We start from the raw sequence: 21,890 nt of genomic DNA, 5'->3' as shown, positions 1-21,890 counted from the left end.
GGTAATGGTGGTTGAAGGTGGACCGGCGTTAATGGGGTGGCACCGATAAAAAGTGGTGGTGGAAGGGTTATGGTTGATGGAAGGGTTAGGACAAGTGTTGGATAGATTGGAAGAAGGGGGAGGAGAGGGCCACCCCTAAAGGACTAGGGTGATTGGCCGGTCGAGGGAGGTTAGAAATGGCATCGCCAGGGATTTGAGAGAACGGGAGCGAAGAAGACGAAGGAGGCAAGGCAAAACTCAATCTCAATATTCAATAATCAAATCCTGACTTTGGTTGCCATCCACATCCTTTTAAAGGCTAACCAACAACTCAAAATTAACCCTAAAAATACAATTTTCGCTGACCGCGTTCGAACTCACCCGACTGCGTTCGAACGCACCGAGTTCACTCGTCTGGATTTGCGAACGCGATGCAAGCGTTCGAACGCACGATCGAACGCCCCTCTCGGTATTTGCAAACGCGATGCAGGCGTTCACAGTGCGTTCGAACGCAACGCACAGTGCACTCTCTTCACCCACGTTCACAACCCCGTTCACAAACCGTGTTTGAACTCACTCCACCTGCGTTCGAACACGAATTACAGAAAACTTATTTTAATGAAAATTAAACACTAAAACAATGAAACAAAAACACTCCTAAAGTGAATCCATGCTCGAGACGACGTCAGTGAAGTCCGAATCGTATCAGATGTACAAGCTCCCAACCCACTTACACTTGAAGAGGCCTTTGAGAAGGCTGTGAAGATGGAGCAAAAGCATAAGGCACTCAAGCAAGCGATGAAATCTAGTTGGACCAATTGAGAGGGCCAATGGGCATCACCTACTACTAGTGAACCTACTGCGATTTTGAGGACAACAATTGCTACTTTTGAGTTGAGGCCTCCTTTGAAGCCATCTTTAGATGTTAAAGGACGCACATGACCCCCTACTCAAGTTCTCACCCCTATCTAGGTGGAGGAATGAAGAGCAAAAGAGTTGTGCTTTTGCTGTGATGAACGTTTCACTCTTAGACATCGATGTTTGAAACCAACCAAGAGTATAGTGTTAATCGATGATTTTGAGGATGCTGAGGATGGAATTGCTAGTGATGAGCCCACAGAGGACTATCAGGAGAAGGACTAGGATGAGTGCGCGGAAGAGAAAATGCTAGTGGAGAATTTCTTGTATGCGTATCTGGGTACTGTCGCATCGAAGACCCTACGTGTCGATGGCCTTGTCAAAAAGCATTGCATGCATATTCTAATTGACTTTGGGAGCACACATAAATTTATAGATTGAGTGGCTGGTTAGAATGATTGGATTAAGAGAGGAACTAATGATCGGATTTGATGTGGTGATCAACAACAATACCATGTTACGGGCGAATAGTTATTGTTGCTGGGTTGGAATTCGAGTGCAAGGCCACAATTTTATTGCAGACATATATCCGCTGGCCTAGCGAGGAGCTAATGTGATTCTAGGAACACAATGGCTACAGAGCTGAGGACCAATGGATGACATTTGATTTCAGCAAGTTGTGGATGATGTTCCAACATGACGATAAGGTGATACGATTAGATGGGATGAGATCACTGCCAAACCTAACCTTGCATTTGATGGTTTGGCTACCTCAACCCACTTGGATAGGAGAAGACATGTGGGAGATACCTCAACCACCAGTAGCATCACTTCACGTCGTCCCAATTTGGAGCGTTCCCCAGTTTCACACCTTGAGGAAAAGGTGGGGAAAGTGTAGTGGACTGATACGATTTCGCCAAGCCAAACATTATTCGACTCTAGAGTGGTCTAATACGGACTTGCTCCTTACTTAATAATTCCATGTTTATGAGTTGTAGTAATTATTTGCTTGTTTGCTAGAATATAAGGATTTTCTAATTGGGGTGTTGGAATGCCCAACAAAAGAGCACTTGTTAAGTATTTATTTTCTAGTATTTTGTTATATAATTTGCTTATGTGTCATAAGTTTGTAGAGTTGGACCAAACAATGTGGGTTAGGTTGACGAAGTCACAGATAGCAACCTACAAATAGTTACGGTGCGCACCTAATTAGTCACTTTTTTGAAAATTGAATCAATTCTTCTTTTTCTTCCTCTATCTTCTCCCTCAACATCCCTCAATATAGCCGACTACCATTGTTGGCCGAGCTCCTCCGCCTTCCGTTTAGTCGCCCCTCTCGATCCTAAGAAACAATCCACTTTTCCCTCCTCTTCTCTATCGTGCGCAACACCCCGACCTACCTTACATCTCCATTAGTCTACCTTTACCAACCCTAGCCGAGTTTCACCACCACCACCACCACTCAGCCACCCTTTTGCCGATCCATTCAGGTGGATTCAATCCCCCACTCCAAATCTATCAAACTCTAAATTATCTTTCCGATCCAACTGTTTAATCTCGAAGACACTATTAACCTTAAAGGTTCACAGTAGACCTAGCTTCCAAACCGGAGGCCCGATCGTGAATCTAAGATCATATTCTGAAATCTTTACTGACAGTCCAGATAAACCTATTGAACACTGCATAGAAATGCTAAGTGCAGAACAATAAATGAGAGATGTAATATACTGTGATACAAAAGAATGTTTGGCATTTTCTCGATTTCTCAGATTCACAAAGTGCTGTCTTCAATAGCATATAGAAGCTTCTGCACTACATCCCTAACATCCAATTCAGAGAAAAAAAAAGGCAATGATTAGGATGTGATAGTAATGGTTGTAAAATATCATACATAATCTACATTGGAACTGCTTGCGCCATATGATCTGAGGCAGGCCTCCAGAAGAAACCCACTACAATCTTTCTTAGTCCATTGAGCAACTGTTGTAGATCCTGTACCCAGGACCATGTAGGGTCGTTAAGAGCACGGATTGAGTTCAAGCAAACCAGAAGTGTTCCTCCCTCATGAAGAAGTACCTGAAATTTAACCACCATAAGGTATCAAAAATATTAATAGTTAGTTAAGAATTGAATTCTGTTAAACCAAAAGCAGACACATTTCTGATCAAGAGTAATGTGGACTACATGGGTTGACTTTAACGATCCACTTCTGTAAGGGATTATGCAATAGAGGAATTGTACCATATGCACAATCTTATGTTAAAAGATGATAAAGAAATAGAAGCTGAAACAGATTAGTAGTTCAAAACGGATCTATAAAATTCAATAAGAAATATAATTCTAAGGACAGAAAACATTCACATGCAACACCCAAAAAAAAAGAAAAAACAAAGGTGCATGTCAAAGGCACGTGCGTGACTGTTCTCCTTCACCCTCTCGTTTACCCATTACAAGAGGGCGTGACCGGCACCATCCTCACCACGATTTGGGGGAGATGAATCATCAATCCAATCCCTAGATCCTCACCTCTTCAAAACCCAACCCCCTTCAAAACTCTTCTTCTCCACCCTTTCATTTGGTATTTCTTTCCAAAACCTCCTCTTTTTTGTTTTCAGGCTGAAGTGTTCAACGTACCATGTTCATTGTTGGAGCATCACAGGAGAAATCCAACCAATCCATTAGGATCACAAGACATAGGAGATCGACATTTGAGGAGAGTTTATTGCAATTCAAATATACTTTCTAGGCAAATAAATCTTCCATAGTCTAGGAATAATATAGACTGTAACATGATGTGGTAATTATTATAATAAAGTAGATATATTATAGCATGCATCATATTCGTTAAGCTCTTATTCTTTATTGTATTTATTTATTGTGTTTCTGATGATCTGATCCATGCATTATAGAATCATGTGTGCTATAATTATCCTAAACATCACATGGCGAAGATAATAAAAGAACTTATATATGTGAGGAAGGGATTATAGACCTAGCAGTATTTTATGGCGTAGGGTTAGGGCATCTTTTTGAGTTGCATGCTCCTTATTTCGTTGTCTGCAATAATTCGAGCTATGTGCTCCTAATTCCACTACGTCCGATAATATTAGATATAAGGTTTATGAGCTTACGACTGGAGTTCTTAGTTTGATGACCATAGACAACCGATTTGATCATATGCAATATCGTCAAGCATGTACTAGTAATATTATCACTAGTTATATATCCCTCATTGTTGTGTATTGCTTTATGCAAGCTATTATATATTTGTGACTGCTTTTCGTGAGCTTATGATATGTCGAGTAGCAATTAGTGTAAATTTTGTGAGTGAAAAATATGATATGAAATTATATAATTGTATTTTGACATTTGAAAAATGGATAATCTATTTAAGTTGTTAAGGGACAATGAATGAGATTTCATTATCATACATTTGGATTGCATATTACCGAAGCATTTTTGTGACTGTTACACATTATGTTTACATTATCTTTAGACTATCGTAGATTGCACTTCCTGGATATTTATGCTCATCATCTTTTAGTAGAATATATATAGAACTAGAGGAGGATTACGAATTTATCTACTCCTTGATTGTTAGTTGTTTTATATTGACTTTGTTAGATAAATTATTACTCCTAAGTATGTTGGATATTTTGAGTTGTATGGACATAATTCTGGAGGCTTGTTGTGGCCAATGTTTTGTGTGAGTTATTTCTTGTGGACTTATATTTTTTTAGTAAAACTAATTTTTGCTTTAATACTATATGGAAATGTTAATCGGGTCACATGAGCACCACATGGGAAATTCCCATGTGATTAGCAGGTGCTTTTTTGGTGGTGGATGTTTCATTACAAGTCCTTGAAAGACTATATACTAGTAGGTAACAAATTCAGCAGCATTAGAAGACTTTAAGACTATACTAGTAGATAACAAATTCAGCAGCATTAGAAGACTATAGAAAGTAATAAATGTGTGAAATGAAAGGTTAACCATTACGTATAATGTCTAATCTACAAATTACTTAACGATTGCTTTGTTTCAGCCATTCAATTGATATTTTAAGCAAAGGATTTAAGTGTTGTCCTATACTTGGCATGACAAGTTGCACGACTCGCTGACAGCTCTTGGGGATGAGAGCAACATGAAAAGAGACAGAGAGAAAAGAAGCGAGTAAATTGGCTAGTATTCATGCTTTTAGCAAAACGTATTTTGTTTTTCCCTGATCTTTCCCATGCTCAATTGTTGCATCTCAGTGTGAACATAAATATGGTGTTTTCTTATATTCAACACCTTGCATAAAATCTTGCTTATGCAAACTATTTGCTGAAATAAGACAAGAAGGTAAAGTGTCTAGAAACTATGCAACCTCAAATGGAAAACAAGGATAGAGGGCTGATATTTAATCAAGCAACTTCTCAATTGGGCTTGTTAAAACTGCGGTATACATTGTTGATCCATATATCACAAGTTAAGTTTCTGGGACAACAAGTTATTTAACATGATATCAGAGTGTTTTTCTATAGGTCCAAAGTTCAAACATCATTTAGCTTAATCCCTATTTTCTATTATTTATTTTTGTTCAGTGTAGAGGGCTGCACACTCATTAGCTTTAATCTGTTAACATACAGTGCATAGAGCTGCATGTGAGAGGGCATATTAAACGTATGACATATATTGCTAGTTCGTTACATAATAGCTAAAGTTTTTAGGCCAACTAGTCATCTAACAGGATTAATTAACAAAAAAAGGAAAAGAAGATAATGGTAGTTTAAGGACTGAACAACGATTTACTAGAAGTTTAGATTAGGACAACAATTAATATGAAGAGATTGATGACTTTCAACATGGATTTAGGAGACAAACATCATAGATGATTCACATTATATATTTCAAGAGCCTATGTTAAATCATGTTAAAATTAAGAATATTGTAATTGCAGACACCTATTGATAGGTGAAATAAAGAGAGTGTGCACATTGGATTGACAAAATTCCCAGTTCCCACTTCCCAGAACCAAAATCTTATAAAATAATGTGGTATAAAGCAACACCCCTCTTGAGGACATCATTTCTATCACATAATTGCATGCCTCCAGAATGGTTATTGCATTGTAGCGAAAGTGACATTGGATTGGGAGGGAACAATTTAATGCAATAATTTGTGTGAGAAACAGTCCGAAAAGAGAATCATCCACCAGATGAACTTCTCAGTGTCTTTGAGTCAGACAAGTATCAGAAATCAGAATATCCAATGAAGTAGAACAAAATGGTGCACGAAATTTTAAGATTTTATTCAATTACTACAAATGAAAAAACTCTTAAGAAGATATAAAACATGTAGCTATATGAAACTTGGAGATCATTTATTCATATAAGTGTCCTACATCCAGCTAAAAACTTGAAGATCCTCAATAGTATTAAGCTCAATGGAGTTGCAGATATATGATGTTAAGAAAAACAATAGGTACAAACTGATTGTTCTTGTCCTGATATATATGATGTCATTGACCAGATAAGATAATTAATTTATATAAGTGAGAAATAAAGAATTAACAGATAAAATGGTGGTTAAGGAAGATCCGTAAAGATGAGACAACTGAAAAGTCTATTTTAAGGTAGACCTACATGAATCTTATAAAAGGAGAACTATAGAGCAAAAGTAAACTAGTATTATATCAAACAACCAAAGAGAAGTCTTGTCTACCAATATTACTAATTTTACAATCATTTCTCCAGGATAGTCATATATATCAATACTAAGCTTCAATATACAATGAAAAATTTCAATGAACACATGCAACCAGGCAAAACTTCTCCGGTCATAAAAAGCTCTTAAGCTCTAATCAAAGTAATGTGTTATTCAAATTAAAGCAAATGAAGATGCATGATAATAAGCTACAAGGGAATTGCCATAAAATTTGAGATATCAAACACTTCTGTTGATTTAGTTGTGGAGAAAATGATGATGTAGGATCCAACAAGACTAATTCAACAATTTATGCAGATTTTTTTTTTTTTTTTTTTGCTTTCTGTGATTTTACCAATTCAGTGAGACATTATACCTGATGCATTAATTTGCTATAAATGGAAGCTAGTTAAATAGTCAGTAGGAAGTGACTTACGTAAAGAATCATATCCAACAGATAATAATAGTGAGAAAGCATATGAAATAATAGAGTTGAAAGCATACCGTCAACCATAGAGGAACACATCCTAATACAGAAGAAAGAGCAGCAAAAAGAATACAAGATAAGGCAAGTGCAACACTTTGCTTGACCTGCAAATACAATTGAAATTTGGAAAGTCAAAAGATAGCATGATAGACAGAGAACAAAGGATTGGAAGATCACAAAGACCATACCAATGAAGTAGTTTGACGAGCTTTAGCTATACAAAATGGAACAGCAGAAATATTATCTTGTAACAAAAGAACATCAGCAACAGCTATTGCGGTTGCACTAGCACGTTGGGCCAGAACAATACCCACGGTTGAAGCAGCAAGAGCAGGTGCATCATTGATACCATCACCTACCATAATCAAACCTCTACCTGCAACACAAGTAAGGAAGCACCACTATGAATCACTTGTTAAATGCAAGTTAAGCTGGACCAGTAGCCCAAATATTCTCCCAAACGAAATCTAGCACAGACACTCGATAATACAAAATCTTCAAATAAAATAGTAAATATATAGCTGCGGCAAAAGTAGACAAGGATAATCTTCAGGATCATTCAACAATGGAAATTAATCAACCTGAATCCACTACTACATGACCCAGAACTACAATGCCAACCACCAAAGCAGCAGCAGGAGTAACAGAAAGAACATTATGACACAACTAATTGATTTTGCCTGAATGATTTTTTCTTCATTCAACTAAGGAAAAGGGACAGTTAATGGAATAAGATTAAAGAACTACAGGTCAGCTTTTCAACTAGATGTTCGTTCTCCAATTAAGCGGTGATTACAATATGCGGATCATTTCCAGGTCACTCCTGATTGCCGATTCTTTCCTAGTGACTTCAGGAGGTCCTAAAAGAGTGAAAGTATCTCAGGTCTGAAATCAAGTACTTGTAAAATAGCATGATATTCCATGGTTATAGTTGAAAATCAAATAAAATGGTATGCAGTACTTCTCTCTACACTACCTGTATCTCTTGAAGCAGTTTTGACTTGATTGAGCTTATCTTCAGGCTTCAAGGAGCAATGCACTTCGTTGATACCAACAGCTTTAGCAACTCTCCAAGCACTCGACTCATGATCACCAGTTAGCATCATAATATGTAGCTTTGCCTTGTCTCTAAGAATAGATATAACTTCAGCAATACAAGGACGAGGTTCATCCTCAAAGTGGAAGAGTGTAACCTAAAAGGAAGATTAAACCTCATAAAGATCACGCTTTACTGACTAAATAAGTCTACTGGTACATTCAAATCCCATTGTGTATGAAAGTCATTATTTGTATCCATTAGCAAAACCACTATTTACAGCTGAAGATAATTACAGAAATCAGTGAAACTAAAAAAATCAACTTGAAAAATACAAATGCACAATATTCACGTTAAAGTTACAAAATAATAAGATCAAAATATAGTAGACATCATTACTAAATCATGCAATGTTAGTTGGCAAAATGTTCTGCATAATTTCACAGGATTTTTAGTACTAAATGATGAGCATATAAAGACTTACTCTGTAAGCAATTGACAAGACATACTATCTGTGAAGCACAAATACCCCAAATTGGGGTAAGTATCCGTATCATATACGTTTTCGGAGTATCCTAAATTAAAATAATAAAGTTTTATTATCGGCTACAGATGGATACATTAGGGATATGTATTTTGAGTTTATTTGGGTAATCGAGCGGGTTTAATTTTATAAACCTGTTAAGCTTATTAACTTACCCACCCCCCACCTCCCACCCCAATTCGTTCTCCTCCCCGTTCTTTCTCCCCCACTCAAACATTTCATGCCCTAGCTGTCCCACTCTCTCTCTCGACAAACCAGCCGCCGACGACAGCATTACCTCGACACTCGACTGCGACGATCTTCCTATCTCACTCTCTCACAATGGTATTTTCTTCTCCCTTCTAATTGACTCTTTTTTTCCTCAATTTCTTCTTAGTTTCTTCTTTGAATTTTCTTCATCAGATTTCTTCCACTTCCCCTTCTCAAATTCAATTTTCCATTTCGTACCTCAGTTTTTTTTCTTTTTATTTCTCTCAGTTTTTCTCCCTTGTTCTCTGAACTTTTTTCCTTTAAAATTGTGCACAGTTTCTTCAATGGATTTTTCTTCTCTACCTTATTTGCAGTTTAATTAATTCTGATATGGTTACTTAAGTATCAGATGATTAAGTAAGGTTACTTAATTCTGATATGGTTACTTAAGTATTATAGTTTAATTAATCCTCTCTCACTCACAATTTTTTCAGATAGAGACTCGTTTTACAGAATTGTTTCCAATCTGTTGCTTTAGATTCCTAGTTCAGCTACTTATATTTACCTTGAATGATGTGGTTTCATCTTCTTAAATGTTCAATTGTTGTGGAATGTGAATGATTAGTAGAATTCTCTGTTTTATTTCAGAGAAGAGAAACTGAATACTAACAATTAGATTAGTATAGTGTTAAAACGTAGACAGAAATGGCTACTGAAAGTATGAGTTCTAGTACTAGTAGAGTGCGGCGGTAGATGACAGCGCCTCACATTGAAATATGTAACCAAATTGGAAAAGATGGGGAGAAGGAGGTAATACAAGGTTTCGGCGCAATTATTGTCATCAAACATATGATGGATCTTGCTATAGAGTGAAGGCTCATGTGATAAGAATTAGTAGATGTGGAATCAAAACATGCCCTAAAGTTAATTGTGACGGTTCATTGGAGTCCCTAGTTACCTTAACTTTTAGCTTTTGCTTAATTATGCATTGCATTTCATTTTTAGATCTTAAAGTCTTGTTAATTGCTTACTAGGTGTTTAGGAAAATAAGATAGTTTCTGGCGACTGCGTTCAAATACAAATGGTTGGCGTTTGCAAATTCAAAGACTTGTTTTGGGGCGTTAGAACGCAATCGATGCAAATGGTTGGCGTTCGAATGCCTGATTCACGTTAGCAAATCCATAGACCTGATTTGAGGCATTCAAATGTGATCGGGGTGCGTTCGAACACGCGATGGAAAAGTTGAGTTGTAATAAGACTTTGCTAGAGTTTTTGGATGATTAGCTAGCCTCGGCAGCTTCTTTTCATTATTGATTTATCAAAAAACTTGGACTCTTATTCTTCTTCTCTTCTCCTTCCTCAAAGCTTGGTTGACCTAGATCTTCCTAGGATCCACCATTGCTGACCACCTACTCGACTGGCCATACCCCCTTGACCCTAAGGTGTGACTCACCTTCCTTTCTATCCTTCTCTTGCAACCTAGCCACCTTCCTTACGCCCTAATCCATCCATTCATTTTCATCCAAACCCTTGGCCGTTCTCCACTTCATTCACCAGCCTTCCCCACCTCCATCCACACCCCTAGATCAGCCCTACATACCTGGTCTATTCCTTACATAAATAGTCACCATATTGTGAAAATAAAAAGGATTATAGAGCAGGTTCAGTTAAATATAAAGAACTCTATGCCAAAGTCAATACCATTGCCAATGTCAGCTCAACATGGAACTTCTAGTATACCATTTGCAACTTCTTCTAATTAGCTTATTAGGCTCTTACTACTCTAAGTCACTTCAGTCAAGCTAAATATCATCATGCTTAGGAATAGGTTCTAGACCTTCACGCTTAAGCTAGGGTTTCACACCCAAATCTTCTTGATGTTAAGACTTATCCTCAATTTCAGAAAGGGCACCGATCATGGGGATCAGAGAAGAATTCAATAGGGACGTGGCAGCGATGGATGGAGGTTGGAGGCTACAAGTAGGTGATGGTAGGTAGTGGAGTTCAGAGAAGATGGCACCGGTGGTAGTGGAGAGCAACTCTAGCGGTGTCAGTGGAGAGCGAAACTGGCGGTAACAGCATTAGTGGAGAGCACTGCTGGCGGTGATAATGTCAGTAGAGAAGTTGCTAGCTATAGAGAGTCCGATGAAAGAAGAAATAGAGACCTTCACCCTCAAGTTAGGGTAGATTTAGATATGTTGAGGTTGAAGACGACTTAAAGCTAATAGGTGGAATTGGTTGGGGTTAAGACTAATGGATTGGATTAGGTTGGGTGCTAATAGATTTGAGGATTGAGTTGGTGAGCTGAATTGGTTGTGTTTAGGTTAGGTTTGAATTCAGGTGAGTTTGAGTTCAGTAGGTTAGAGAAAGTGAGGGAATTTTGGTATTTTGAGGGAAGTTAAGATTCGAAATTTTGGTAGATATGATAAGGAAGAAAAGAAAGAATTTTTGATATTTTGTGGGGAAAATTTAAAATAAAAAATTTTGGGATAGGCTTGGGTAGTTTTTAGATAGTCAAGATTTGTTGGGAGGGTTAGGAAAAAAAAAGATTCTCAAAGAAAGGATAAGGCATTAGAATTTGAAATTCAAAAATTTGAAATCCATGAAATTTGAAATTCGAAATTTCAAAGTTTTCAAAATTCTTTGAAATTTGATTTCTTTTTTTGCTCTCCTATGGTAGAGAAGGTTGATTTAGGTGATGATGGACTATGGGATGATGCACCAACACTCCACGTCTGGCCAGATCTTGCTTCACAATTTCATAATGATGGCTAATTTTTCTCGTTCCTCCTCAACGGTGATCTCTTCATGCAAATGTGATAGGTTCGTGATGATCAAGCATTCGTAATGCAAGTATCAAACGAAGGACAAGTGTAGAGAGGCATAGAACCTGAAAGGCGGGCCCATCTATACCCAGTGGAAATAGTGATAAAAGTTGGGGATGATGGATAGCACAGGTAAATTAATGGGTAACTGAGAGAGATGGTGATTTGGAGAAGATTTGAATTCTAAAAAACCTAGCTCTGACACCAAAATGATGTGAAACAATGGGACCGTCAAGATTCTAAGAGCGATGACGGTGAAAAAAAGAGAAAAAGAATGGGGTTTGACACCTCCATTCTCAACTAGGGTTTCACACCCGAAACTCACATTGGAGATAAATCTCAAAAAAAATTATTTCTTCATTAAACCCGATTGAGTAAAAAGATGGCCTATATATAGATCTTACAAATGACAATAAGCAAATAACACCTTAAATAATTACAAAAAAGCAAATATAACCTTTTTAAACACCATAAATAGCAAATATATAATAAAAATAATTGATTTAAAACTAATTTCTTAAAGGAGAAATTGCACTGATACATGTGCCCATGTAATGTTATTGATGTCCGCATCATTCTCCCCGAGAGGGAGAGAACTAAACTCTATCAAGTGTCCTCTGTAGTATTTATATTGCTCTAGTCTCACAGATTCTTGACATTCCAAATCACCTCATTCGAGCAAAATATCATCAGATTCAAGGATAGGTTTCACATCTCCACCTTTAAACAAGGGTTTCATACCCAAGTTTGTCTAACGATAAGACTTGTCCTTGGTGACTTTGAGCAGTAAAGTGAGACTTTCCTCGTACTGCTTTAGCCTATCAAGCTCTTACCATTCCAAGTCACTTTAGTCAAGCCAAATATCATCATGCTTAGAGATAAGTTTCATACCTTCACCCTCAAGTTAAGGTTTCAACCCAAATCTTCCTAATGTCAAGACTTGTTCTCAGTTTTAAAAAGACCACCGATTATGGGGACGAGAAAAGAAGTCGACGAGGACGCGACAGTAGTGGATGGGGCTTGGCGACTACAAGAAAGTGATGGTAGGTACGGAGTTCAGAAAGGTGGTGGAGAGAGAATCTGGCAATGTCAGCGTCGGTGGAGAGCACTGCTGGTGACGACAACGTCGGTAGAGAAATTGCTAGCTATGGGGAGTCTACAACAAAGAAGAAGGTTGATTTTGGTGATGGACTATTGGATTATGCACGAGCACTCCACGTCTAATCCGATCTGGCTTCGCAATTTCGTAATGATGATTGGTTCTCGTTCTTCCACAATAGTGATATCCTCATGCGGACGTGGTAGAGTTCATAATGCAACGACATTCATGATGCAAGTATCGAACGAATGACAAGTGTAAAGCAGCACAAAACCTGGAAGGAGGGCCATCTATACCTGGTGAAAATGGTGATAAAGGTTAGGGAAGATAGGTAACACAGGTAAATTAATAGGTGATGGAGAGAGAAAAGGATGGTTTGGAGAAGATTCAAATCCTAAAAATCATTATTCTAATACCAAAATAATGTGAAATAATAGGATAATTAGGATTCTAAGAATGATGATGGTTAGGAAGAGAAAATGAATGGGATTTCACTCCTTCATTCGCAACTAAAGTTTCACACCAAAACTCACATTGGAAATAAATCTCAAAAAAATTTAATTTCTTCATTAACCCATCATCATTTCGTAAAAAGACAGCCTATATAACAATAAGCAAATCCCACCCTAAACAATTGCAAAAAAAGCAAATATAACCCTAAACACCATATATAGCAAATATATAATAAAAATAATTGACTTAAGACTAATTTTCTAAAGAAGAAACTACACTAATACATGTGCTCGTGTAATATGTCATTGATATCCGCATCAAGTAATATACCTCTTTATTGTTTAGCATAGTTTGAATCCAAGGTAACATCAATATCCTAAAATAATTTACATAGTTTCCTTTGGTTCTTTTATGTAACTTATTTGGGTGTTTGTCTTACTATGTACTATAGGGGATCTTGGAATGGAGAGGATCCAAACTATACTCCTCCGCACAGGACTTAAGGATCTCGCGTATGAGAAATAAATGTTTAAAAATGTTCTTTCCATATTTAGAGAAAAGAATTATGAATGATGAATATGCTAATTTCTGAACCGTCACCGAGGATTTCAAGATCATGACTCTATTGAAGATAAAGAAGCTATTGAATCAAAGAAGTGGTGGCTTATCCATAGTGCTTGTGCACCAACACCTTAAAATTTGGCACTCGATTTACTTGGATAGTCATGGTCATCTTCATGTTGTAAAGGAATTGACCAAGATGTGGGATGTTGAGGGGAGATGCATTTGTTTCGTTCAACAGAGAGGATGTGTTAGAAATTGTCAAGCTCTCACTTGATGAACCAGATTTAGGAGTGTTGTATTCACCAATGATGGCAATGAGGGCAAGAATGAGGAAGTTAAAGAAGAAAATGAATTATCAATTTAGTAGCAATGGCTCTTCTAGTTTTATTTGTCCGAGCACTTTTGGTCATTTGGTGGCATGGCGTATGTACTTACTTAGTATATATATTATGTAATGATGGAACACGGTTGGTGACTTTCTTTATGAACTTTTGGCACTATTTTGGTGCTATGAATAGTTTATTATTGATCGAATGATATGCACTTTTTTGCCATATATTACGTTGGTTGACAATAGATTGCAAATATAGTTTATTAATTTATTTGCTGTTCTATCCTTGCCATATTTGTGTCCTGTCTTTTAAGGATTTGTCATATCCCTTTATCTATATCTGGTATCCGCATCCGTGCTCTATAGTGCATCAATCATAATTGACAGCTTTCAGCATGTTTAACATAGAAGTAAATCCATAATCATGAAGAGCTCAAAGTAGCAGGTTTTTATTTCATATTAGAAAAAATTAATACAAATGAGATCATATTCAAAACATAAGATTGAATTGAAGGCGTATCTTACCTTTCTATTGACACATAGAGCGGCTTGAACAAAATTAGGACCATAGGCAGATGCCTTTACTGCATTTTTTATTCTTTCAGAGTCATCATTAGATTTGCATAAAGAAACAATGTACTCCACCGAACCAAGTGATGCATTCAAAGGCTCATTGTCACCATTTCCTGGCTGTTTAAAGAGATAGGCCAGTGTCAAGCTAATCACAATATGGGTTTGGCATAATTGCATTTTCAATACAAACAGTCATGTAAATTGAAAAAAGTATTACACTTGCTAAAGTACTTACCAGTCTCAAACTCAATCCAAACAGGACAGAAAAAGCAATTTACTTTGAAAAGTATGATAATCAAATTGAGTTGAATTAATAGTTAAAGTTAAATGATATTTCAATATCACAATCATCATGATCCAAGAAAAGTGAATTGCTTCAAGCGGAAAAGGTAACTAAACAATCTGAACTTCTAAAGTTTACTGTATTTCTCAAATTCTCACATTCTATTCACTAAAACTATGAAACAAGATAGTACAGCTAGCTACTTGAAATCCATCAGGCAGAAAACGAAAGGTTCATGTTAATCATAGTTTACTTAAGAAGCATTCTCAAGTAGCAATGCAAGGAAACTTGTAAATGGAAAGAAAATATCTATAGTTCACTATAAAATCAGTTAAGAAAATGAGTAGGTCTCTTGTGTGATGTATTTTTTTTTCTTTGAGTTCATCTGAGTAACTCACATATAAGTATCCTAGGAATAACAAAGAAACAGAATGAGAAAATGCAGTATGGTATTCTTTTCTTCTTAGTAGGTGAACCCCACGCTGTATCTCAATCAGTAACTGGAGCTTGCAACTAAATTATGAATAATCTGACTGTACGAATATATACTTAAAAAACTAGCTAGTCTATGCTCGTCTGGCCATTCGTGCAACTAAGAGTAAAATCTGACCTTTTCTCAGATAAGAGAAAAAGGATTAGTTTCTCAATTTATCATGCCTCTTCATTTAGAAGACATGGTGTGAGAGGAAGGGCAGACCATCAAGGTGAGGAAAGTGGATCCTGTTGACAAAAGGATTCAAGAGTAATGCCACTAAATTAGATTGAGACAGATTAATAACAATTAAAAATCATGGTCAGAAAGAACATACAGTCATAGAGATATGCAAAATCTGTTAAGAAATTACGGTATATTACCATCATACCCACACTGGTTCTTTTTCTTTAAAGAAGAAGGCAATTTTCCATATCATTTCAGTTGATTTGATAGAAAACCAATATTACGCGGTACTTATTGTACAGAATGGAATTGAGAAAAACAAATACAAAGATCATTTAGATAGCATAGACTGCCTACCTTCCTTGCGAGAGTTGCAACAAGACCTCTACCGGGTAAACACTCGAAACTTTCAACTGCAACCTCTGGAAGAACTTTCCCTAGAGTGTGATCTAAAACAGCTCTGTTCATCGTGCAGTTGTCAGAATAAGTGGAAAGCACAATTCTTAAGTAGGCAATGAAATTTTGAGATCTTCATCTAAAAACACCTAAACAGTAAGCAGGCTTATAACCTGAAGAAAGAGCATCAGATTATCAAATATACAGATATTTATAGTCGAGAGTACAAGATGCATTTTAAGCATTAAGGAAAAGAAGAAGTTCATTTGTCTAATTCAGGGTTTGTTTATTACCTAGTAACATGTCCTGCTAATCCTAACTAAATCAATCATGAGGAAGTTTACATGCTTAAACTTTACCTGCCAATAGGATGCGTAGTTCCTTTCTCCATGGCTGCCGCTACAGCTAGAGCTTCTCTTTCACAGTTAGGGACACAACAAGATGCGTCTTCAGATCTACTCTCCATTTCAGAATGTCCATGAATGGGCTCGATTGCTTTACACATAAGCTTCCCTGTTGTTAGTGTACCAGTTTTATCAAATGCAATTGATTGACAAGCAGCAAGGGCATCTAGTACATTCCCACCCTTCAGCAAAACACCCTACAGAGAAGAAGGAAACATAACACACAATTCCAAATGTGCAATATAACCTTCAGAAAGAGCAGCTTTCTGACATAGGAAATTTGAAACCTAGTAAGTGGATGATCATCTATGAAATGTATTTGAAACACAATAATGTAGATTAAGTTGATCTCCTCAATTGCATATTTTAGCTTCACAAAACATCCTAATTCTAGATATATTGCAAGACTTCTAATAAGATATGATTCAAATTTTGAAGAATCTAATGGCATCACAGGAAAATAATACACACTACGCCTTATCACAGATTTAAGCTAAGACATAAAAAGGGAACTGAACTGTGATAAATAAAGCCAACAACACAAATTAAAAATATGAATACACAAACATCCTCTTCGAAGCAATGAAGGCAAAGTTAGAGATCCATCTAGAAAAGAAAAATAAAGGTCAAATCCTCTAATAAGATTATAGGTTATGAGAACTGTTGATTGGCATTTGATAAGAAGAAAATTACAGAATGTCAGGTCACAATGATGGAAAAAAGATATCCACATCACCTGGCCCAATTAAATGACTATGGTTGTGTGATGCAATAGATCAATTTACAATGCAGCTTTTATTTTCGATAAGGTTACAAAGATGGAGTTGTACAATGCAGTTCTTGCAGCAATGTGAGCTTACCTTGGACCTACAACATGGCAACTAAACATTATGGATCCAAGACTTTTTTCCTTCACAACATTAGAAATAAAATCCTACAAGTGATCAAAACAGATCAACTCTAATAAAGAAAATTACGCAGTGTTTCTAATCAAGGCAAACTCATCCACTGCAAATGATACTATGGTGATGATCAAGACAATGGTTATTGCAATTTGTAGTTGACCTTAATTCAGCTCATTGATAAGCAACAAAAATTGGAGGCGACGAGTTGCACATTCAGTAATTTCCAATTTACCATATTGTCTCAATATGCACATCCAAAAGCACACAAAATACCAAATACAATTTTCACCCCTATGGTTAGGCCAAAATTTAGAGTGCCTCCTTGGACTTTCATTTTTTGTTAACCCTTATAGTTCTAACCTATATGCAACTACCTGACAGACATAAATTTTAATATAGAAAGACCAAAATGCTTTTTTTGTTTTACAACAACTAACTAGAAAAACAAGCTTTTGTGAAAATCATTTTGTCTTACGCTTCTTTTATTTCAATCATTCTAAATTTACATTCTGGGCATTTAAATTTTCAAAAAGAGATAATATACTGCAAATTGTCAAAAGTTTTAACAGTTGTAATAAAAAATTACCTTCACTGATAGTTTTGGACAAAAAAATAATAGTTGCAAATTCCAATAAATTATTACTAAAATGAGTTAAGTGACACTAATGAAAGTTCAATAAGGCACTTTCAAATTTGGCCCAATTATAGAGGGTCGTAACCTTGTAGAGTACTAGAAATTCTAGGTGTGCAGTGATGAAAACCGGGTGGATAGATGGGCAAGCAAGAAAAGGAAGGGAGGAGAGACAATGGTAGTGAGGCTCTCGGCTAGATGGTGGCTGGCGTGTGAGGGAGTTGGCCTTGTGGGTAGATGGCTGGCAGCAGCAATGATAAGCCAACGACGGCCAAGGAAAGGAAAAAAGTCATATGGGTGGTAGAGACGGCTAGGGCTGAGAGAGACAAGAGGGGAGAATACACAGATGAGAGAGTTGGAGAGAAGATTAAATATTTAAATCAACTCAATTCATCATTCCATTTGATGCCTAGGGTTATAAGCCATAAGGCCATATTTATAGGAAATAAAATAAAGAGCCCTGAGGTAGCTAAAACAAACTAAGAATTAATTATATCCATCCAACTTTTGTCTCTACCTTAGATTTGATTGCAGTTCTGCCCTAGATAGAATCTAAAACTGTAGAAAGTCCAAATACGGAAAACATAGATAATGACATCCCCGATCTAATCCATCTAATTTCATATTTTTTGGATATCGAATGAATATTTGCTGATTACTCTCCCTGAACTGCGCAGACTGTAAATTCCTACAATTCATGGACTCAAGCTAACTTGGACTTGGGCTAAATCCAGACTTGGACCGTATCTTGCAGCTATTATCCTAAACCAGCTATCTGGAAGCTAGCATACTTCATCTCAAAACAAAATCTAGTGTCAAACCAACTCCCGGCACTAAAATCCACACAGAACAATCCTTATTAAACATTTAAAAGTTCAAACCTGAACTTGCTGTTCTAATACTACCCTTTGCTGTGAACCTTAATTTGTGGGTCCCAGTCTTCACTTATCACACATCAATTTGGTATTAAAGCTATGTGGTCTCATGCGAATGTCCTAGAGGCTAGAGGAATGAACTCCAAAGTAGTTCACCTAGGAGCATCATTAAAGTAACCTGAGCAACTTCATTTATCAATAGAGCAAATTTAATTGAAATTCAAATGCATTTCCATGCTTAATTTTGTCCATATTATTTTAAAAACCTACTGAATTTGCTAATAGAATAACAAAGAAATAAACAGTAATTTAAGAAGAAAATTGGTTTAAAGACTAAACAACTAACCATCATTAGTTGATTACAGCAGATGTTGATATTTTTCTAGTGGAAGATCAGCTGAAGAAGTAGCAGTTATTCAGAAATTAAAGATATTATTAAAATGAGATATAGCCAATTACCTTATTTGCACATGCACTGATTGCAGTAGCATATGCTAAAGGAGCAACAGCCAATGCACATGGAGATGCTGCAACCATAAGACCTAAGGCACGGTAAACAGAACCCCTCGAGACTGCAAGGAAGTCACATTCAAGAAAAAGTCATTTAGACCTCCAGCTCAACATATGAGGATAAAATTACACAATGTCGAGGATTATATATAATATAACCTTCAATGTCACTGTAATAAAAGAAAAAGACGAAAAAACTGCATCTGTAGCACATACACCATTTTTTAAAAAAGTAGAGAAGAATTTTGTACAATTGTTAGATAACATATGAAAGCTTTCATATGTTTAGGCTCATAACCAGCAGAAATTTTGTAGACGTATTCAATTTGATCACATTATCAAGTTCTTTAATTCTTCTGTGCAGAGTAATCAACTTAATGCACTGTCCATTTTCCAGTACAAGTTGGAAGACATTGTCTGGAACTTGGAAGTCTTGTACTGATTGGCTTTATCAAAATATAGAAAACAAAAAGATGCAAGTAACAGTGGAGACAGTAAAATTACTATATTAGGTCATATTCTATTAGTTGCAGGAGAGAACAGGCTACGCCTTCAGTGTCATTATGAATCTATTATCTACCTAAAGAAAGTTGTGCAAGTTTGGAAACCTTCAGCCTGGCACAAAAATCAATAGATCAATTTATTGCTCCTTTTCATCTTACCAACATATAATTCCTTTTCACAGAGAGCAAGTTCTGGAGGGCACAAGCAAGATTATGTGAATGTTATCTGCATATATTTCCAAAGCATATCAATAGATGTCAACGCCAGTTTTCTCCCAAAAATGTTTCCTACTATTTTAGCTTTTTGGGTGGATCATACAGTTGATTTCCATGTAGCATCATGAGTCATGAACATATGAAATGAAAAACAATATGATGAATGATACTACATTCATTTGAGTGTGCAACTTACGCAGATGCCCACATCATTTATAGTAAACAGGATATCCACAATAAAGTCTAGATAGGTTGTAATTGACAATCCAAAGATTAACAAACTAATTGGAACAGAGCAAAAAAATTGTCTAGTAGGAAACCTGAGTTGCCAATGAAGGGCCATTTAAAAAGAAACGGTCCAAGAAGAGCTACAACTAAAGATATAGCTACAACTGCTCTGCCGTAATATTCACCAAACTCATCTAGCCATCGTTGTAGCTTTGGTTTGTTTAGTTGACCTTCTTCAGCTAACTGCACAATTTTATTTAATGTTGAATGCTCCCATGACTTTGTCACCTACAAATGGTAAATTAAATGGAAATAAATATCTTGGAAATTATTGAAATAGCACTATATGAACATATTGTGAAAGAGTTGAAAACATAACAGATAGAATATTCCCTTTTAGCTGAGCACTGAAAACTTAAATCCAACATAAATTACACATGGAATTTATAGGTTAAATTTCTTGATGTAGAGCTATTACACCATAAACGATATTGACTAGGTTAGCTATACCGGTCGGTATGCCCAGTGCTAGTCGACACGGGTTTTCTATTTTTATCTTTTTATTTTTGCACTTTAAAATCAAGGTTCGTCGGATCGGCTGGTCCGGATCGAGATCGGCCTGTTTTAGTTAAACTGAGTCAGATCCATTATGGATCTTAACCAGATCCGACCCAAGGACATCAATTATTGACGTCCCCAAGCCAAGCCAGACAACTTTATTTTTTTCTCACTCTTTCTCTCTCTTCTCTCTTTCACTCATTCTTTCTCATTTTCTTCAAAGTTCCCAACTCTCACACTCTTTCTAAATTCTAACGGAGAGATCTAGCTCCGACAAAAACTCCGACGAACTCCAGCGACGCAGATCTAGTTCTAACAAACTCCGGTATATAATTTTATAATTTTATTAAATTTTTTCTCAGTTTTTTAATTTCTTTTATTCTCTCTTTTTTCTTCTATCATTCTTCTTCTCCTTCACTGCATCATAATTTTTCATTTTTTTTTGGTTTTCTTTCTCTCTCTCTCTCTAATCTCTTTTTCTTTTGATGTTCTTCTCTCTAATCTCTTCTTTTTCTTCTCTTTACTGATTTTTTTCTACATAATAACTCTTTAAAATCCAAATTGTTCTTTGCTGAATTTACTAAAATTGTAACTAAATATTTGCTGAATTATTTAATCTGCTGAAATTATGATTAAATATTTGCTGAATTATTTAATTTTCTGAAATTGAAATTAAATATCTATTGAATTATTTAATTTGCTGAAATTGAGATTAAATATTTGCTGAATTATTTAATTTGCTGAAATTAAAATTAAATATCTGTTGAATTATTCAATTTGCTAAAATTGAGATTAAATATTTGCTGAATTATTTAATTTGCTAAAATTGAGATTAAATATTTGCTGAAATTGAAATTAAATATCTGTTCAATTATTTAATTTGCTGAAATTGTGATTAAATATTTTCACAGTGTTAGTTCAAATCTAACATGGAGTATTTTCTGCACATATTTACTAAATTATAGGCCTCAATTTACAAATAGTAAAAATACAGGGTGTAAACCATAATTACATTATAAAGCAAGATGTTATGTACAAATTTTCCTAGATTCTAATCTAATAATCTTTCCACAAAAAAAAATTTGGAACCAATTTG

The 21,890-nt window shown here is 36.0% G+C and overlaps 1 protein-coding gene across 1 annotated transcript in view; it reads right to left on the bottom strand.

Annotated features, from left to right (window-relative positions):
* Positions 1–2,544: 2,544 nt before the first annotated feature.
* The window catches only part of LOC140760047 (probable cadmium/zinc-transporting ATPase HMA1, chloroplastic), a 43,759-nt gene continuing 24,413 nt past the window's right edge, over positions 2,545–21,890 (bottom strand). Inside the window, exons 5-13 of the mRNA XM_073096838.1 lie at positions 20,329–20,524; positions 19,239–19,351; positions 16,324–16,565; positions 15,926–16,028; positions 14,580–14,744; positions 7,990–8,206; positions 7,202–7,389; positions 7,031–7,117; positions 2,545–2,913 (exon numbers count right to left, since the gene is read on the bottom strand). Of these exons, the coding sequence (XP_072952939.1) occupies positions 2,734–2,913; positions 7,031–7,117; positions 7,202–7,389; positions 7,990–8,206; positions 14,580–14,744; positions 15,926–16,028; positions 16,324–16,565; positions 19,239–19,351; positions 20,329–20,524 (1,491 nt within the window). The 3' untranslated portion in view covers positions 2,545–2,733. The remainder of the gene's footprint in view (positions 2,914–7,030; positions 7,118–7,201; positions 7,390–7,989; positions 8,207–14,579; positions 14,745–15,925; positions 16,029–16,323; positions 16,566–19,238; positions 19,352–20,328; positions 20,525–21,890) is intronic.

Source organism: Typha angustifolia, chromosome 5, assembly GCF_048772165.1.
Source record: "Typha angustifolia cultivar Huaian chromosome 5, ASM4877216v1, whole genome shotgun sequence".
Taxonomy (NCBI): Eukaryota; Viridiplantae; Streptophyta; class Magnoliopsida; order Poales; family Typhaceae; genus Typha; species Typha angustifolia.
The sequence above is the reverse complement of the archived record's forward strand: the minus strand, read 5'-3'. Positions and strand labels throughout refer to the sequence as shown.